The following is a 20854-nucleotide window of genomic DNA, read 5'->3' as shown; positions in this document are numbered from 1 at the left end:
CTAAGATGAAAAGTGATGGATGCTAAAATTCAGCACTTACCAACACCATATCTGAGACAGCACCTTTCAGGATTTGGGGGTCACCATTAATTCTCTTATGAGCTACTGGGCAGTAACTGTCAGGAAGTACTGAGGGTTTGACTTCAGCAAATAAGAAGCAGACATGCCAACAGCTACATTGCTTTTACTAATAAACATGCCAGTATGCCTGAGCTAGCTGGGGCGTGTGTGCCCTACTTCGAACAGTAGAGTCAAACTTTTGGCATCTGGTACTACCATCACATACACAGCATTAACATGGCTTTATACAGGTTTAACAGATATTGAATGATAACAGAAAAAAGTTTGGAAATCAATTCCCCTGGCCTGGGAAATTGAAGAAAGAGCTGGGATAAACAACTGAAAAACTGGGCTAGAGCACTGAAAAAACAGGACCTCCATCCAAGGTTAAAAAGATCAGAATACTGCTCATCAAGGAAGCATCACAAGCTTGCCACCATGTACAGCAAATTCAACACCCTTTTCATTCACTCCTCTGAGAAAAATTGCCAAAGCAAAGCATACTACACTTTGTCCAGAAAATTGTCAGTTACTAGAATTTCTTTTCAATTTTCCCAGTGTTACATTAGCATTACACACTGGAAGGTGTACCATGTAGATAACGCTGGCATGGCTTACACAGATTTGAAATAGTCCAACCCAAGAACAGAAGAACTTCATTTGTTTGTCACCACAGACAAACACCTCAAAAAGTTCTGTGTAAATTTTAATCTGATAATCACACTCAACTTCCTCCTCTCTTCACAACAGATTTATAACTAGTCTCTTTTTGCCTATTTGCAGGTTTGAACTGTAGCTAGAGATAAACTTACATAATTCACCAGTAAACTGTCCTTGACTGTTTGATCCCATATAGCCTACATCGAGAAGGTCACTGGCATTGCGTTGGTGACCTCCTCGCAAGACTTCACCTTTTCTAGGTCCAGTCGATCCTTTAGAAGAAGCTGTTCCTGAAGAGCTGTGGCCACCAGGGGATGGGAAGTTGGGTTTACTATATGGTACGAGTGCCTCTTCTAGAAAAGAAAAGAAAACAAAATAAATTCCTATAAATAGGAATAAACAAGCTAGTCTTATATGGACATCATATATGCCTGCCCTCAGATATCTTGTCTTGCTTTATAGCATGGCACTTTTACCTAAGAGAATACACAACTCAATATTGTATCTCACATACAAAGAAATCAGTATGAATTTAATCTTGCTTTCATGTAAACTCATAAGTTAGTTTGTATTAATTATAAAAAGTCTAGATTTATTATGAAGTAATAGATTATGAATCATAGGTACTTTAATAAAAATCGATTTCCAAAACAATGCAGCTATGATTGGATTTTCGCTTTCAGCCTACATGAATGTGCTTTTTCCTTTTCTTTAGCTTAAATTATGGTAACCTCAATCAACTTAGATAAAGAACTACAATATCAGCTAATTTAATTAGCTTCCAGCAGCTCAGTAATTTCTTACAATGCGAAGTACACTGAAGATTTTTTTAACTGGTTGTGAATTACACAGGAAAATATATTATACATAGCATTAGTAGTTGTAATATTTGGGGTGAGTAAATCTTCCTGAAGCTTGTTTCATGTTCCATTATAAGCAAAAGGCTTATTTTTGCTCACTTGGATTCTTTCTCTGTGAAGACCTGTAATAATGAACTGCTCACAAGAGCAGGATTAATACCAATAAAGCATAGGACTGTATGTCTTCATATAGCATGAAGTAAAACAAGCCATCACATCTGATTAGAGTTTCTAGGAGATACTGTTGTAATAATCCTAACTTAAGAAGCAAAACAGCAGCACTGATTTAACACTGGAATAGAAGCACTATTTTATTTCTTTGCTGTGTATGATCCACTTTTGCTTTCTCAGAAGCTGAAGAAAGAGACCTTGCTAAATATAGTTTGATTCAAGAAAGAATATGAATATATGTGCTTAACCTCAGACACAGGAATCGTCCCTTCTGAAATTAGGGGAATATCTCCTGCTTGAATCTTACATTTTTAAAGTGAATCTAGACTGAAAGGGGTTTCTTTATTTTGCTTTTCCCATTGTCTTCACTCCTAAAAAACCTGATGAGGGGAAACAGACTTTCTTTGACAGAGGGCAGGAACACAGGAGAAAAAGTAGGTGGGGATGGTTGGAAAGAAAGAGGAGATAAAAATGCTTTATTCACAGTCGTGGAGCCTTTGCAAAGGTGCAGCAGAGGCACAAGGGACTTCATTCTTTGTGCCTATTGCCACAAGTGAGTAGGACATGGGAATTCCTCATGTGATGTGCTATTGAACAGAACCCAATTGTAAGGTAAAGCTGTCGCAGAAGAGGGCAGGCTGCTGATTTCATTCTCAGCCCAAGTATCTTCCTCTAGCTCTGGGCAAGCGACCCAAATATTTGTGCTGCAGGACGTAAGGGCATTTTCAGTGTTTTGTGCTACAGCTGTGTGCTGTTCTTGCTGAAATATAAAGAAATACTTAAAAGACATAGTAAAATGGCATTTAACAGCCATAGCCTCCTAAATTACGTTACTTGTTCTTTATATATGTTCTTTATATATCAAGCCTTAGCAATAGAATCAGATGCAAACCTGGTTTCCAAAGGCTGGCTAAAATATGGAACAGCTTGCATTAAGGCAACAATAAAGCAAGCAGCATAAATCAGTTTAGCAGAAAGCTGGATACATTTTTAAAGGATGGGGAAAAATGTCACTAGCATTGCAAAAGAGTTTGAAAATGACATATATGGTCAATTGATTTGTTTTTCTAGTTTGTGGACTCAGGATAAGGCCTCCTTTGGGTTCAATGAAATATTGAGAAAAAACGACCTTGAATAAACACAAAGTGCATTATCATTATAGAGCATATGGTGTGTTGAATTATCTGTTGTGCCCTCAGATATAAAAACACAATCCATAAAATAAGCAACTGTGACATTAAATAAAGACTAAGTTTTCCACAACATTCTAGCACATGAAAGGTAGTTGTCTTAAGTCCTTAGAATGGTCTCATATTTATTGAACACTCAAAACAGTGCCCCGTGCCCAAGCCTTGCAAAGAATATGGGGAGGCTTTGTCAATGCCTTTCTCTTTGAAATACTAAGCCTTTAATTTGAAGATATAATTCTAACCCCTATGAAATCAGGATATGAGTATGTAACAATGTTTCTATACCCCATAAGATAAGCCAAAGGCTTTTAACATTATCAAAACTATTGTAACTTGATCTAGGCACTACTTTCTTTAGAGGGGTAGCTGCGAATGTCGTATTTGATGTGCTGTAACTGTGGTTCCACAACGAAGCCACTGACAGGAACTCAGTGATCTTGTTTATACTGAAAGCAACCAGTGAAAACATGGTTCCCAGAATCAGGTATTTTTAATCTATTCAACAGCAAACCAAAGGTCTTGCTTTGAAAATACCACTCACAGCATGGTCATGTCTGAATGAAGCCCCCTATGCTGCAAATAGCTATTTTCTGGAAGCTGATAGCTTAATAAATGAGAAAGTCATGTTTCAACATATTGAAAACTAGGGCAGGAAAAATTTCCAGAGATCTTTGTCATTAAGCAGCACAATTAATATCATTAAACCCCCCAAATTTAGGAATATAAACAAGCATCACACACAAGAGTAGCCTTTTTTAAATCTACCAGAGGAAAGAACACAGAGCAAGAAAGCTGTAGCACAAGAAGCTGGGATGAGAAGACAGATAGACAAATATGAAACTCTGGCCCACCTTGTGCACAAGTTTATGAATCCCTCAGATGGGTAAAAACATTATTTCTCCTAGGGAAATCCTTTGTCATGCACAAAGGATATGCAATTGCTCTGGTCATCCTGAATTTGACAAGAACAAGATACCTGTAATCAATTCAGCCCTAAATTCAATGCTTGTGTATGCACTGGAAATGTCAAGATCAGGTTCTTTTTATTTAAGGACAGATAAATGCAAGTCCTGCAGATGGGAATTTTACTACTGTATACCCTCCATGTATCACAGAATAACTGACAACTTCTATTTGTACGCTTATGAAGCAGAGGAAAAGGAGGGGACTTCTTGCTAACCAGGTCAGAGAAGCATTCTTAATAATAATTTACAACAAAATGAGATGTATAAAGTATATCTGAGCTATTTTCTATGTGTTTATACATCTTGTACATTGTAATTAAAATTGCCATTCATCAAGTAGCATGAACTTCACACACTATTTTTAAACCTCGACTTCACATCATCATTTCACAACATGAACTCACTTGTTTATGCAGCTGAAATATTCGGGGATTTAGTGGTACCATTATTGCTATATTTTAAAATATGAATTGTATTTAAAATATTTACATTTTAAATATGGGTAGCAATATTTCCTAGGAGGTCTATATTGAGTAAAACCTGCCCCGATGACACGTTTGCCTTCATATTACTATTTTTTTTTAGGACATCATTGATATCAGTGTGCTAGCTTAACAAGGAGCATTAATAGTAGAATAAAGATGAATATAAGTTCCTCTAGTGTTACTTTGGAGAATACATGCATATCTGAAGAAACAGTGTAGCCCTACAAAAAGCACCAGGTCTAGTATCCTTTTTTTGCTTGTTTTAATCTTCTTGATTGTCCTCTTGTATCACTAATCACCACTGGGATAACGTGATTAGTAGGTTAGAGAGAATACCCTAGTATGAAAGTAAAAGCAGAAACAGCAGCTTTTCCTTCAGGTCAGGCTGATAGAAGGAATCTGCAAGTATTATAGAGCTCCAATTCCAGCTCAGCATCACCTCCTGCACACATTTTTACAGACTTGAAACCCATTTAGGAAATAAAGTCAGCACTTGGCAATGAGCAGGTCCTGTATAAAGGTGAAAACCTCTGTGTCATCTTGCTAGGCCTAAGAGATGAACGTTACTTGGTCATCCATGAATAAGTGGAAGACTGTTTTAAATACTGCTGGAAGGAATGTCAGTAGCTCAGAAGGATCAGCCTTCTTGCAGGCATGCAAAAACAACCGTTGCCAATTTAGAAACAGGCTGCTAGAAGTAGAAAATATGTCCCTATACGTATAAATAAATGCATCTAACAGAAAATACTCTAAAAATCTGCTTCTCCTTCCCTGCCTGCCTGAAACTGTTCCCGTTTTTTCCACTCTCTGCTTGAAAACATTATTAATTGCCAAAACACTGTAAAGAATGCACCAAGTCAGGTGCTAATGAGATTTCATTGTTGCAGGAGTGAAAAATCCTTGCTAGCTCTTGCTAGCTCTCATTTCACTTTGCCTTTTCTTATTTTCCAGCCTGAGCCTTGCCAGTGCTGGCACAGAAGGGCATGAGGTGAGCCTAGACTTCTGCCAGGTCCAGAAACCCTCAGCTGAGCACTGTCAAGGAGCCGCCTGCATTGCCTCGGCTGGTGCAGCACACACACACCTGATCCGAAGGCTTGTTTGTGTTGGGCTTTCCTGAAATCCTCTTGGCGGTCTGTAGAGCTTATCCACTCCTGGGTTTGTCGCTGCCACTCTAGTGACGTCCTAGCTTGCCGGTCCAGGGAGCTCTTTGTTTCATCTATGTTCGGAGCATGCTGCCTCTCAAGAGAGCTTCCTTTCCTCTCTGCTGAGCCTCCACGCTGGCCAGGGACTATTTGCTGCCTTAAACCCTGACCAGGGGGCGGGTCGGGTGGTGGTGGAAGATCTAAAAAACGTGAATAAGATTTAGATAAACTAACTTTTTCAATTGAAACAGAAGGTGTATTTGATGCTGAAAAGAAAAGTCCCTTGCAAATGGCATGAGTCGCTTCCTTTGGTCATTTTAAAAGGAGGAAATTCCATGTTAAACAGAAATGTGTTTTTAACTTCTACTAGTTTTTTGTTCAAGTTACTGTGTTGCTAGTTCTTTCTAGCACAGGGCTTATTTTCTGTGGGGTATACTCCAGCTGGCTCTTTCAGTAACAGCAAGCAAGTAAGAAAGGCTATGGAAAACTGATCTGTGCCAGTTGACTATTACCCCCATCATATTGGGGATTGCTTCATCATCCCCACTTTTGAGCTTCACCTTCAGCTTGAGGTTTAAACTCAAAATCCAAATATACTTTATCAAAATAAATGAAATGCCACGAAAATTTGGGGAAAAATTATTCACAAAACTACTGTCATTGGAAAAGCCTCAATACCTCTGAGAAAAACGCGTGTTGAAATGGAACCACCAAACAATGGGTGAGCATTTTATTCAAGTACTGTTTGAAAGTTCAGCCAAGAGCTGGAGTCTTCACAGGCAAGATAATGGCCACTCAAGTTTAGCAGTCCTGCAAATATAACTGATCAAATACAATTTCAGCTGAACACGGAAAGGCACTTGCCTGGTCTCTAATAACTCCTGTGCTTTTCAAGTTTAACACTTAGACTACGAAGATGCTTGCAGAATTGAAGATCAAGCTTCTAACCACATTTGTGGAGGCAAAAGTGCATTTTGTTTATTAGTCCTTGACCCAAGCTAATTATAGAATCTGGATAACTATAATTCCAAATGTAAGATTTTCACGTAAACTTATTTGATAGACTTATAATAGTATAGAAAAGCCTCGGATTAGTAAGAAACAAACAAACCAAACCAAAATAAAAACAAACAGAGAAGGGAAGCAATTTTAGTATTGTAATGAAAAATCTCTCATACTGGATACATATTTTATATGTAGAACACTCATTGATAATTATGGTTTGGGGCAATTCATAGCCCAAATAAATCTGTGCAGCCCCACCAAATTCACTAAATCTATGCTAGTTTACACTAGATATGGATCTGTCCTGCTTTTGAGTCTTTTTTATCTTACAGTGTTGTGGAGGTTTATCAAGGAATTGAACTTGGCTCAACAATAGATATGGAAATGTAAACCTCTGCTTTGCCTGCAGGAAAGTCTGATGTTTATAGCTAGTGAAACTGAAATTCATTTCAGAAATCAGCAAGGAGGCCTTTGGAGGGAACTTATTTCAAAGTCTGTATTTTGGCTTTATAAAATGCTACGCAGACTTTTTGTCATGTCCTTGCTGTTAGAGGTGGTACTCATACCTCATATATGGGGCAGAAATGCTTCCAAAGTTGCTGAGATGTCATTCCATCAACACTGTCTCTTATAGATAAATGAGGACGTGTGGGTTATTTATGTCTACAAGGGAAAGAAGTTGTATTGGATGTTGCTCCCATACTTTTGTTCACAGCTGAAGTGCTATATCCCGGATTAAGATATCTGCCTTGTGGCTAGAACAGCCTTATAATAATCTGCCAGTGAGCTTGGTGTATGCTTTATGTTCAGCACTAATTTATTTGAGAAATTTTTAGTTATGAATATAGATGTGACCTTTCATGACAATGGCTATACATGAGTTACTGTAGATGGAAGCAGGAGGGTATGGGAGCTTGCCAATGTTAAAATTGCTTTATAGTGCTGGCTTCCAAAATGGCATTTCTTGTAATTTATTTCACTGCGATCATAAACAGTTAATGTAGAGAATCACAACACTGGCATCTGCTTATGCAATTTGAAATAGAGATTACTGAAGTTGTGATTTATAAGCACTTTATGGAAATGCATTGAATCGAATAAACACAGTCATAACATGACATCTGACAATGCAATTTTCCAAGATAGAATATTTACCCTTCAATAGAAACAAAATTTTTAAGTAGTATCATAGGGAAAAAAAAAAAAAACAACAGTTAAAATTACTGCAGTATTAAACTTCTTAACATACGATACCCTTCTCTGGAAATTGCTATCTAATAGTTGTTATTAATTTGATACTGAGAATGAAAGAAGGTTTGTACATAAACCATACTGCATGTTATAAAGCTAGCTGCAACTCCTCAAATTATTGTAGACTTACGCTGCTGATCTACTGTTAACATAGTTCTTGCTTTCATCCATTCACAAAATGGGTGCAATAATTGTCTTATGCATAGAAGTGAAATGAAAAACCATGTCTGTAAAGTTCTTTGGGTGTTTTAGACCTGTGGATAAGTTGAAACTAAAACTAAAATTTACCTTTTAATGAAGCTTCACACAATTCTAGAAGAGTTACAGGTACTATGGAATCAATGTAAGCTGGCTCCAGCCCGCATACAGAAAGGCTGAACTATGTCAGACATGTCTGAGAAGATCTGTAAGAACGGTTGCTAATTCTAGCCAACTGACTAAACAGTTTGCTTTTTCACCTTCAACCTCACTCAAGTTGATGGTGAAAGTAACACCTACCTTTCCTTTTTAATTAAAGAAGCTGGAAGAGAACTTCATTTGGAAATGTGGCTTTTCATTTGCTCTACAGCTTAAATCCTGTAGTGAAAATCTTCTGCCTTTGGTAAATTACTAAATATGATCTGTTATCTTGCCTGGGCATATATAAAGACCCCGTGTATTTGGAGTCATGAGTTTCTTCCTGCAGTGCCTCAGAGAACTGTCTTGCCTTTCCTTTCCTCTCCTCAGCCAAACATGTCCACACGTGACTATGCACGTGTCTCCACACTCACTTGCAAGTATGCACATACATGATGGTTAATGGTTGGCATTTCGACTGCTAGTAAAGGAGTAACAGATATCAGACAAGCTAGTAATCTCAGTCCCTAACAGGCAGACTTACTACCACATACAGGCAAGCCAACTTGTTCCATCATGTCTAACACTTCAGAGAAGTTCTGAAACAAGAAATTTGGGGATTCAGCAGAATTTTCAGTGAAGATATCCAGAATGTTCTCACTGATTATCACTGTAGTTCCATCTAAATGACATTTATCTTCCAGGTGCCAGACAAAACCCTCACTGAGCTGGTAACTTACTAGGCCAGTGGGATGTCATCCAGACTACCACTTGCAGCCTCTAATGGCAGGATTATCAAACTTGCAAGGCAATTTGTAAGTGCATTGGTGAGGAGGTGATGGTCTTATTGATTTAGTAATGGAAGGATTGTGATTGAGAAGCTGTAGGACATCAGAGCGCCTGGTAAGAAACAGATGGATGTTCAGCCTGGGATTACTCCAGCTCTCCTTTAGAAGGCAGAACATTGGCCAAATGATTCAGACACCAGTCAAGCTTTGGCACAGACTCTCATTATTAACTGGAAAAAGCAGGAAGTTACAGAACTTACAAGTGTAAGGACATTTCTTTCTACCTGTGCCAGTGATTTGTTTTCCTAGGGGTGATAATTACTGCAACATTTAATAAGCCTCTGAACCACTTTCTAGCATCAGAAGATAAGCATCTTCTCTACAGTGTTATACATGTTAGCAAAAATTGATTTGTAACACACAATAGCAAGTCAGTGGCAAAGCTAATAGAAGTCTTAAGTTCCAGTTCTCCTTTTTAACCTCTAACCATACTTCCCTTCTGTCTCCTCTTTGTTTTTTCTTTTTTTTTTGAACGTCATACCCAGCTTTTAACTTTAGTCATGCAGTTACTGTGCCACAACCTATATGACAGATTCCGCTGTTCTGCGATTTGTGAATACATTGTTTCAAGGGGGAAAAAAAATATTCCTTGAGCACTAGAAGAAAAAAATCTTCTATTTGCTTTTTATGGTGGAGTGTGCGCTCTGAATAAAGGTTTTCATCATCTGAGGGATTCATAAAGTATTCTTCCTCTGTGGATTTGCTGTGTCTCTGGGGTCTTTTAGGATGCAGAAGTTAAAAACCAAGCTGCACAGCAAGACAAATATGAAGACTCAATCTAGAGTCAGTCTCTAGAGGATTCTGACCTGCGACCAAAGAAAATGAAGAATCAGGCTTTTAGGGGATTTGCGTGGATCACTGTCAAAAGTAAGCATGAAGTTGTACCCTCATATGCTTACATAGTCTGGAATCTGTGTGCTATGCGCTAAACAATACAGCTTCTTAGGCCTTTTGCACTGTCCCACATGGTTACAGTTAACAAGGAGGACGTGTTCAGGATGTGTATGGGAAAGGGCAGAGAAAAGACATGGCTGGAGCTTACTTGGTCAACGAAAATTTAAAACGACAGATTCCCAGTATGCGACGACACTTAAACACAGGATGCTAGGACCCATCCAGCTTGGGAATTTGAAGACAAACCAAGTATGTGCTCATGATGAATCCAAGAGGAAGCAATTGTAAGTGAAAGGATTCGAGACATCTCAAAAACAGGAGAAAATAAATAAATAGTGATGTTTCCCACTGAAATCGGGACAGCCCAGGGCTGAATGGCCTGGCCTGGATTAGAGTCAGAATTGTTGGATCTACCTCCTTTTTCCTAGGTAGGTTCTCCTACTTTCTTTTTTTTTTTACTGTAGCTTAAGTATAGTGGTATTGTCTCTGTCAAATTCATTGCAATATTCCACACAAAGCATGCAGTGTATACTAGAGGTTCCTAAATTCATTTTGTTTACAAACACACGTGTGGCAGCAGCAATCTTTAGCTTCCTTAACTGACAAATGTTCTTTTGCAAATTTAGCTGTGGCTCAGACTTGCTCTTACACTTTAATGACAAAAATCAGTAAGAATTGAAGTGGAAAAGCTGTACCATTTGTGTTTGTTCCTGTGGTAAGACAGGATGGGAAAGGGTCCTCTTATTACTCCAGGACATTCTACATTTTTGGAACATATAGTAAGCACTTTAGCTAGTTTATAACAGACAATCCTAAGCTAAAAGTGTCCAAAAGCTGTTACGGTTACTCTCTGTGTCTAAGAGCTGGAGGAAATAGTATATAATTGGTATTCTGACGCAAATATATGAAAGAAACTCCAGTAAGATCAGTATTTTATAAAGAACAAATAAAAGACAATAGGAGATTCCTCTTTTAAAATAAATCTCAAAACCTGATCTCTTTCACTAATTTAAAACAAGGCCAGATTTTATGATGGAGTCACTCCCTGAGGAGTCACACTTCCATCTGTCTCATGACCTGAACTGGAATCCCATTAATTTTCTGCTACCCACCTTATTGTTAAATATTTCTATAGCAATAGTACTCCAAAGCAGAAGTATTAAGGTCCCACTATACTGAGTGTACCACAAACTCACATGTACACCGAATTTGCAGTGCAAAAGGCTCACAGTTCATGGTGACAGGATATGTCACACAGAAGGGTTAAGTTAACGAAAGATTATTGCCAGCACCACAAGCGACACCCATAATTTTCAGTTACTATTCTCACAGACATATTCATTTAACAGATCTGTGCAGCAGAGAGGCCTCTGGAATATATCTACAAGGGTAGGGCATTAATGTTTAAACCAATTCAGATCCATACAAGTGGAGCCTAAGCTACTTTAAGCTGCTTCCCCAAATAATATGGTAGTGAGAATGAGTCACAGGGCATGATGTGTAACCCTTCAGTAGACTTTCAGTTCTGGAATCTGTTCTCTACCTTCATGGTCTGACAAACAAGGAATCTGGCAGAGCATACTGCAAAACCTTATCTGTACACCTGATAACATTAGTGAGAGGGAAGCTCTGGTGGTTTTAGTGGCCACAGTCCACCTTGCAAGCTCTTAATACCTTTTATACATGCACCTAGAGTAATAAATAGAGCATTATAAATAAAACTAAACATACTCTCCACCAAATCTACTACATTACCTGTTGAAAGAAGATAATGAAGGGAGTTGGACTTGATGATTCCTATGGATCATCAACTACAACTCTCAAGTAAATTTTACTAGCATAAGGAAGATGTTTATACTAAAACCTAAAGTAATTTTTTTTTTTTTTTTTAATTTTACCTTCCCCATTCACTGGGAGATTTGTCAAGGTGTACTTAGGAGATAGACTCAATGGCATCACACCCACTACCATGGTCCAGATAGTGTCACGAGAGCCACTGAGGCAGGTGGGATAGTCTAGTTCTCAGAATTGCACCACTTTAAACACTGAAAGCATGAGGAAAGTGATCACGTCTCCATCTGCGTGGCATGACAGATATCCTTAGTGGTTCCTTTAACACTGTTTTTCTATTTGCTGGCTTCTCCCTCTGATCACTTAAACACCTACAGGGGCCAGGACAGAGATCAGAAGAAATGAAGGGGAGGTAGCCAGCCAGCCACCTTTCTAACCAGACCTCCTCCAAGAGTTACAGGCAGCAATTGTGTCCTTTGCCAAACTCAAGAAGAGGTAGACAAAGACAATGGAAGACTGAGCTGATCTTAGTCATTAAGAGAGCAGAATAAACATGCCCGAAATTTCCAGATGGGAAGCAGTGATCAGACAGAAGTGGAGACGTAAAGGAAAGAAACAAAGCTGCTGAGGTCAGTGGATGTCAGGAACGAAGCAGCATGGACAAGGCATGAGGCAGAATCATGAGAAAAGTGTAGCATGTATTACTTTAACTGTTGGGCAGCTATTAAAACTAGCACAAAACAAAGCATTGTGGGACTAGCCCTACCTTTCTCCTTAGGAATTCATGGCATACTGCTACTCCTTGTGGTGGCTACTTTCATTTAATGTAAAATAAACCATGGGCCATCTTTTTAATGTCAACTCATGTATAATGCAGTAATTTTTGGGTAAGATACTGAGATCCGAGAAAACCTAAGAGATGCTAAAATGTTCAGAGCTGAAACGAAGAAAGGCTCCTTGAAGACTCACTTAACCAAGCTCCACAATGCTAGCACTGCCATGTTGCTCATATGGGAACCTGGAAACCCTACTTCACCAAGCAAAAAATTTACCATAATGTATATTCTTTAAAAGATTACTCTATATTCTCCCACTGCTTGTTGCAGGTTATCATCAGGGACTTCACCACACCACTTACCATCTGTTATTCCCTCCCTGCGATGAGGCAAGGAGGGTTGGTCCAACCGTCCTCCCTTGTGTTTTTTAGTGGGCCTCGGCCTCTGACTCTGACTGACAGCTGCACTGGTGTTGCTGTCAGTAGAAAAAGGACTGCTTGGCCGAGGTCTCTGAGAGGAAGGATATGATTTGCCTAAAAGAAAAAGAGAAACCAGATAAAAAAAGCAATGTTATTGCCTTGAAATGGGCTGTTCTATTAATGTCTGTTCTGAAACATTAAATCAGGTCTAATTCTCAGAGGCAAGCAAGTGTCCCCTCGAGGTACCCACTGAAGACAACTGCTCGAAGACATACCGCAACAAGTGAAGTGAGAAACTTGGCATTCTTTTATCTTTAACTTTTATAATTAAAATCATTCCATCTGTTGTGATAAAACTACTGTATGCCACGTAAATCCTACCTGCTCTGTGTGCTGAGCAGATGTGTTATAGCAACTCCTCAGCCTTGAGAAGGGAAGGACTATAGCTCTGCAATTATGTCAAATTTATCTCCTCTTGCCTTTCACCTTCACGTTTGCTGAGCCAGATTCTCATTTTAGGGGGTCTCATATGCACTGTATATCTGGAGTAACTCCAGTGAGATAAACATAACTGATTTTGCAAGCTATGCAGCAGTGTAGGTTTGTATGCTTAAGAGCTCTCTTTTCCTAAGAAATAAAAATGGAGGTATATTTAAATGCTAAAATGTTCATGTTAATTTTCAGTGGTTTTACATGTTAAAAAAATAATGTATTCTGACTAAATTTATTCCTTGTATCTTTATATATGTATCTGTATATATATACTAATCAAGCTACATGATTTCTCTTAAAAAAATAATCTTTGATGCTGTTCTATGGAGCAGATCATTAAAAGCATCATGCAGGAACAGTTGGAGCACAGTTCACTTCCTACATTCACTTCCTCTTATTTGATGTTTTTATTCAGTTAACTACGCTTATTGTTCAATAATAACCGATGAAAACTAAAGATCACCATCTTTTACCTTCCTTTTTTCATCTGTATGTCATTCCTGACAAGTATATTTTAATTAATTTAGAACTGGTACTTCAAATTCTTAAATGTTTTTGTACTACCTGCAGAGGATAATGTCAAAAGGTCTGTCTTTCAACCCTAGTTTAGGCCCAAATGGTGTAAAAGTCCATGGAAAGTGGCAACTGACCCCAAAATAGTAAGGAGTTCTTTTACCTTCTGGTTAACTTGGAACAGGATCTACCCTGCTGTGAGTTTTGTTTTCCACTAAAACCTTCTAACTGATGTGCACCCTGAGGAGGACTGCTCTGAGGCAGGCTTGTCTCCCAGCTGCATGTCACTGCCAGCTATTGGAGGTTACCATGTTTGAATCCCTCATGTGGACGTTCCCTATGCCCAATTGAACTTAAACAGAAGGTATGCCTTTGTGAACCTGGCTCATTTTAACTGAAATGGGTTACAGAACACCCCCCCCCAAGCAGCTAATTCTGGAGCTGGTAGAAAGCAGTAATAACCATTAGGGGAAACGCTGGAAACATTAACCTCTATAGCTGGCACAGCTGCAGCCAGGCAAAGACAAGTCATCAAGCCCTTGTTTCATAGATAAGGATAGAACAGCAAAATAGACATAGACAAAATATTAAAATTTCAGTTAAAAATAAATAAAAATAGAACACTAATGCAAAGAAATTCAGACATGAGCCTGAAATCCCATTCTAGCTCGTAGCAAATTGCACAGATGTTTTGCTAAAATAAACTTGCAGCATGCAAGTGCAACTAGTGAGTGCAGGATGAAGAGTCTTCACACTTATTCTCTTGACTAAAGAAATGAGATTATTCCTTCAGAATGTTGGTTTGAAAAAGAAATAGGCACCTAACATTCTCTCTTTTATAACTCCATGAAAATAAGGAAAAATAAATAGCACTGACCTAAGTCAGGCATGGGGCAAACACGAATGATGTGCAGGCTCCCTAAACACATTTTTCAATGCACCTAATAATTGATTACAGCTTCTTGTATTTGTATGCAGCCCTTCCAGTAAGAGCTGCTGAGCAGTGTCACACTCTCTAGTAGATTTAGTGTGTAAGTGAAGAGAAGAATGAATCTACTAATTCTTGATTTAATTTCCCAATGGTATTAGAAAGGAAAGCTGTCTGAACTTCATGGCAAATCACACGATGGCTTCTTGAAACTGGATTCAGAATATCTGGCAGGAGAGACACCATGCACCTAGATTTATCAGTGCCTCTTATGCTCGGCAATCAAACACACTCATGTGAGACTATCAAGTTGGACTTCTCCCTTCACATCAATGGCGATATCTCACAGCTGTTTTGAAAGGGTGAAAATAACTGTCCGGACTGCAAAGGAATAGAGAATCAGGACCTTCAGATTCCCTCCAGAGCAATGAACAGAAACAATACTGCTGCTTCTCCACTACAAGACACCATTTTGCACAATGCGGGGTTTATTGTGGTGCAGCAGGTCCATAACAGGCATGTCTGATGACCCATGCTACCCTGGGAGGTATCATACTGCAGTAAGCACTGGGGAGTTATTTCCATCTGCTGAGGTTTTTGTGAGGAAAAGAAGGGAGGGCTATCTGTTTACACATGGGTTTTATTTTGTTTCCATTTTACCTGCTGGATCATTAAGGATTAAGAAGGTAATAATCAAAAATCTCTACCACAAACGCTGGATACTTCGGATACCCTAAACTTTAGCAGTCTGTCTGAGGCATTACATGCAAGTACTCAGTTTAAGTGCGCTTGTGACCTAATTAAGCTAGGAAAAATAAATGACAAGAGGGCTCTCATCCTTTTCTTGTACTTTCCATTTACATAGCTACAATAAGAAATTATATTTACTTAAAAGTGTGTGTTTGTGTGCCCATTTACTTTTGTTATGTGTGTGTCAGTGGTGGAAGCTGTACTTCTCAATGGCCTGATAAAAGCCACATTAACTTTGGGTGAATCTGTGTATTAGCTTTTACCGAGGACAAGAACACCACCCAAATACGGTTGGGAAGGATTTGCTCCTGTCATTCAAGAAGGTCTACATCAGTTTTTGTTTTGTTTTGCTTTGCTTTTTCCAAAAAATGAGACAGATTTACTCTATTTCCCACTACTGTAAGAAGCAAGTGAGAGTTTTAACTACTTTTAATGATGAAATAACTGTCTTTTAAGGGTGATCAAAGTCAATGGCAAAAGTCCCAGTGATTTGAGAAAAGCTGTATCTGTCCACCCCATTCTTTGTTAGCCAAACAGGACTTTGCCATTGATTCTTTTCTTCATTCCTAATGTTCCTATAAGGCAGTGTTTGCCATGAAGTCATTGCATGTAGAAAGCCTGTGTTTCAGCCCTAACGTGGAGACATTTCTCATAAATGCACAAATTTTACTGAAGGACATACTTCATACCAGACTAACAGTAAAATATTTTAAATAATAGGAACATTATGGGACCTAAGGGCAGGAATCAGCTGAGATGGCATAACGAAAACATGACCCAAGTTCATTCTTTGCTATTAGATTTGTGGATTTAAATAATTAGTTACTTCTGCTACTTTGATAAGACAAAGCAAATGCAAATACATTAATTTTTTATAGAATATTTAAAAATAATTTTTACTTTTTTTTTTACTAGAAATAAAACTTATGGAGCTTTAATAACATGAACTAAATTATGCTTACTTTTCATTAATTCATTTTAGAAGACTGGCTGTTTTCAAAAGCAATAATCACTTTACCTTTGTTGCACTTATCTTGGCAGATTCAGTTGGCATAATTAAAATTAAATTTTATCAAAATATATTAACTTATTGAATTAAGTGGTTTTAAATCAGCTATTATAAGGCCTTTAAACAGTTTGCATTGTTAACAATAAAAGCACAACGATCCACCCCATGCTTAGAAAAACTTCATAGAAAAATAACTTTTGCAAGAAGAGATGCAACAGAAGAGCAGGGATGGAGATAATAGTTTAAATACGTTGTTCATCACCGGAAATGTGAACGATTGTGAAGAGATTTTGCAAAAACCAAAATCATCAAAAGACTCTACGGGAGAATTATTAGTGATCTCTTCATCGAAATAGTAAACCGAGCATATGTCAGTAAATCTACAGCAGAGTCAGCACAGAGGGAAACTGCAGCAGATTGAAAGTGCAGATTAAAACCTTATGCTATTCACTACTTCAAATCACTAAAACCGAAACCTAATGCAAGGTTTCATTTAAAATATACTGATAAAAATATCTCCATCCACCTTATTCCATGCATGTTAGACAGGTGTGAGATGCAGGTTCATTGAGAAGAGAAGAATAGGCAGAGACACCCTTCATGCAAGAAAGCATCAACTTTGAATCTACAAACCTGTTCTTGTCAGACTGGTTCCATCCAGCCTAAAACCAGCTTTATCTGCTGCTGCAACCAGTGCTTGTGCAAAACTGCCGCTGGTAAAGATCGAGTCATCTGAGGAGCTACCTACACTAGATCTATGACTAGAAAAGTTACGGTCCTCATCAGACGCAGAACCCCATCCATTTACCATTGAACCTAAAAACAAATGTAGGGGTCTAGTGAGTTGTGCATATTTGATATTTTTTTGATCATCTAAAGCTTAAAAGACTCATTTAACATGTCCTTTCTCAACAGGAAACCCAAAATTCATTTCACAGAGCTTGGTACAAAAGAGCAGCATTCAGCTAAACCTTGAAGACCCACTTAATACGTCTTTTCACAACAGGAAACCCAAAGTTTATCTGACAGAGCTTGGTATAAAAAAGCACTATCAAAGCTAAGTGGGATCTCATTCATAGCTTGCCCCATGTTGCTTTGATCCTGTAAACAAAATGATACATATTCTCTACAATTGTGAAGGCTCCATAATAAATTCATTTGAAAGGTAGTAGTTTTTCCCTGGGATTGACATGAATGTGTTGGTTTTGGTTTTTTTTTACTTGACTTGTTATAAATCAACATCTAGTTTGGTATTTGCAAAACAAAGTCTTAATTTAGGACAGCACAAGTGTAAGTCTCAGTAGATATAGCTGAAGCCACATATGGGCTTCAAGAGCTATCCTGAACAAGACTGGCATTATGTCATTTTCTCAACCAAAACCTTAAAATAGATGAGCAATTTTACTGGCCTGAAGAAATCTGACCTAAAGCAGTTCATTCTAATGGATTAAAGTTACTTTTTTAAAAGGTTAGAAACAATTAACATTCAAGAATGGAGCTATGTATATTCAGATTCAATACTGAGACAGCCACTAAGCCAGTGCTGGCCTCATGGTACCTTCTAGCTATGGATTACCACCACTGCAGGAGAGGAAGGTGATAATATCATAAAAGTGCAGTCAGAAAACCAGATACTGGAAAAAACACATGAAAGAAATATAGAAACCTTGATGTAACTGGAATGTAAAGAGCAAAACAGTGAAGGAAGGATTCCTCTTATTTGCTCTTCATTTATATTTTCTTTTATTTTTTTCCAATGCATGAAGCATCAATCAGCTACCCAATGTGTCAGTACAACATACTTTCAAAAACTATGGCTCAGTTCAAGTCTATTTTGAAGTACTGAAATTCTGTTTCTTTTGTGGCTTCAGATGGAGCTGATGGTGGTGTGTTCTGTTCTGTTCTAAAAATCATGGTTAAATGTCACAGAGTAACTCCACACTGTGAAGTGGAGCAGGAGGCAAAGAAAACTTTGCTAGCACCAAGTATCTAGCTTTGCTATAGGAAGAGGGCAGCCAGGCTGATTAGTTACCAAGTCCAGCTGAGGTGCAGAGCTACCAGACTGCTTTGAGACAGGAGGTGCTGCATGGCACTGCATGGTGCTGTGTAGACAGAGAGTATTGTTCTGAAGCAGCACAAGCACCTATCCTGAAACACCTGACTTATGATTTCTAAAAACAGTGGCATACATATGTTGAAAACCAAAAAAGACCAGTGAACCCATGTGAATCTGCAAAGAACTGATATCCAAAGATATGAAGATACATTTGGAGATGGCCCTGACTTGACCAACTGAATTTATGCAAATGTTTGTGAGATGTGTAGCAGTACAGTAGCCTTTTTTTAATCCATGTCCAAGAAAGTATTATTGTGTTCAAAATTATTAACTAGTAAATCAATACTGACTTGCGTTTTAGTACCATATGGATAGGCTGATTAACTATTGGTGGTGTCAAATATTAAAAATATCCTTCAAAAACAAGTCATGAGTACAATAAATTAATACTGGAATTTAGTCAGTAGAACACTGCACCAGGAAGCCCAAGAGCAATGGATTATTTTGTGATGCTGCAGTGACCAAACTTTTTAATGTCAGCAAAGTGGCAGGCTATAATAACAGAAGTCCATGCACTCCTACTTACACGAAAAGAAACCGAAGAGGTCTATGGAGGTCTGACAGGCAGAAAGCGTGTTAAGTGCAACAGGGAGTGACAGAGTTTGATTCTGCTTGCCAAGAGCATGCAAAAAATTGTTATTTTCCAAACAGACTCTACCTGATGCAAACAGATGTAAGGAAGCCTAGAAAACAGCAAGGGAAGGCTAAAACTGAATTTCCTCTGAGAAGACAGTTTCTGAACTAACAATCAAAGTGCGATAGGACTTCATAGAGAATGGAGAGTAAAAAGGCTTAGCAACAGTTATTGATGATGTATGAAAAGAGATACTACAGATAAAACACTTCATGAAGATGTAAGAAAGTGAAATGCTATAGCTGAGGACTTTCAAACAATTGCTTATCGACATATTCTGCAAAATATGTAAGCACAAGCTGAAATGTAAAAATATAACTAGACCTACAGATGTCAAAGGATGATACTCAGGTGTTAAAAACTTAATGCGTATCTTCCTAGTGTCAGGGCCCAAGGGTGTTGTATGGTACATACTACTCTCCACACAGAGACATATAAAAACACTTACTGGACAGAATAGGTTTTCAGTATCACAGGCACAAGACTATGGGTGTTTTAGAGGAACTTAGATTTGAATTTCCATTTGCTCACATTCCTCTGTCTGTTTGCTAACCAGTCACTCAGCTGTTATACAACATATAATACACATGATAATTTGGATGTGATGTTTTCATCGTATGTCCAAGAACAGTGGCTACTTTTTACCTACTCTTTGAAGAGCTGGAATAAAATTCATCCAATACAAAAAAATAATCAATGTTTTAAGTATGAGATATACTAACAATCTGCAAAAGCTGTATGTGACCAGGCAGCTAATAGTGAAATCTCTACATTATTTCTACTGTTTCCTGAGCTATTCAGTTTCCCTACATAAACAATGTTTTCCTCATCAAAACTTGCAGCAGTAAAACTCTGGCTTGCTTTGCCCTCCAGAGGTGTGGACATTGGCCGGAAAGCATGGGAATGCTGGAGCCCAGCCTGGGCACCTCAGGCCACCAGGCAGCTGCGTTAACGTGTAAACTGCTTGTTTAAAGGCATCCACTGGCCTCTTGTTTTCCAAATCAGATGCACATTTGTTTCTCTCTGAATAAAGGCAGAGTCAGAGACGCTGACGTCCCTTTCAGATCAACTGTGCGTTTTGAAATGGAATGAAACAGGCTTTTAGTGTCTCCTTTACATGCAGCTCACTATGTGTTTTCCAAGAGCACATTTGAGTTTTTACACTTTCTGGCAACTGTAAATTTTAGTCTTGCTGACAGCAGCAGTAAATGCTTTATGCAGAACAAAATCAACTCTGTGAAAAGTTGAACTCTGTTTTCTTGCTCCATAAAATATTTCTTGGTTCTAATGCAAACAGAAAGCTTCTTTGCTCTAACGGAAAGGTGAAGGGAATAGAGGTGCTAGCTTCTTGTATACTGAATACTACTGCTTTTAGTGGCATTTTGCAGGCAATAAAAATGCTATTTTTCTTTGTAAAAGTGTACTCTCGGTTTACTTAAAAAATTATAAGATCACTTGTGAAGTAAAAGCTGCTCCATACAAATGTAACACTTTTGAAAATTCCATTAGATACTTCTCTGTAACAAATCTTATGTGCATGCTTAAAATTAACAAATGAT

At 38.2% G+C, this 20854-nt stretch overlaps 1 protein-coding gene across 20 annotated transcripts in view; it reads right to left on the bottom strand.

The window, feature by feature from the left end:
* The window catches only part of ROBO2 (roundabout guidance receptor 2), a 1090001-nt gene that overhangs the window by 3037 nt on the left and 1066110 nt on the right, over positions 1 to 20854 (bottom strand). For 5 of the 20 annotated variants that reach the window (XM_030471541.1, XM_030471537.1, XM_030471535.1 and 2 more), the window contains 4 exons: positions 17179 to 17361; positions 12797 to 12967; positions 5473 to 5733; positions 873 to 1073 (listed from right to left, as the gene is read on the bottom strand). In XM_030471541.1, the coding sequence (XP_030327401.1) occupies positions 873 to 1073; positions 5473 to 5733; positions 12797 to 12967; positions 17179 to 17361 (816 nt within the window). The remainder of the gene's footprint in view (positions 1 to 872; positions 1074 to 5472; positions 5734 to 12796; positions 12968 to 17178; positions 17362 to 20854) is intronic. The other 15 variants (XM_032919749.1, XM_032919750.1, XM_030471542.1 and 12 more) reach the window with 7 other exon arrangements.

Source organism: Strigops habroptila, chromosome 2 (genome assembly GCF_004027225.2).
Source record: "Strigops habroptila isolate Jane chromosome 2, bStrHab1.2.pri, whole genome shotgun sequence".
In the NCBI taxonomy this organism is placed as follows: Eukaryota; Metazoa; Chordata; class Aves; order Psittaciformes; family Psittacidae; genus Strigops; species Strigops habroptila.
The sequence above is the reverse complement of the archived record's forward strand: the minus strand, read 5'-3'. Positions and strand labels throughout refer to the sequence as shown.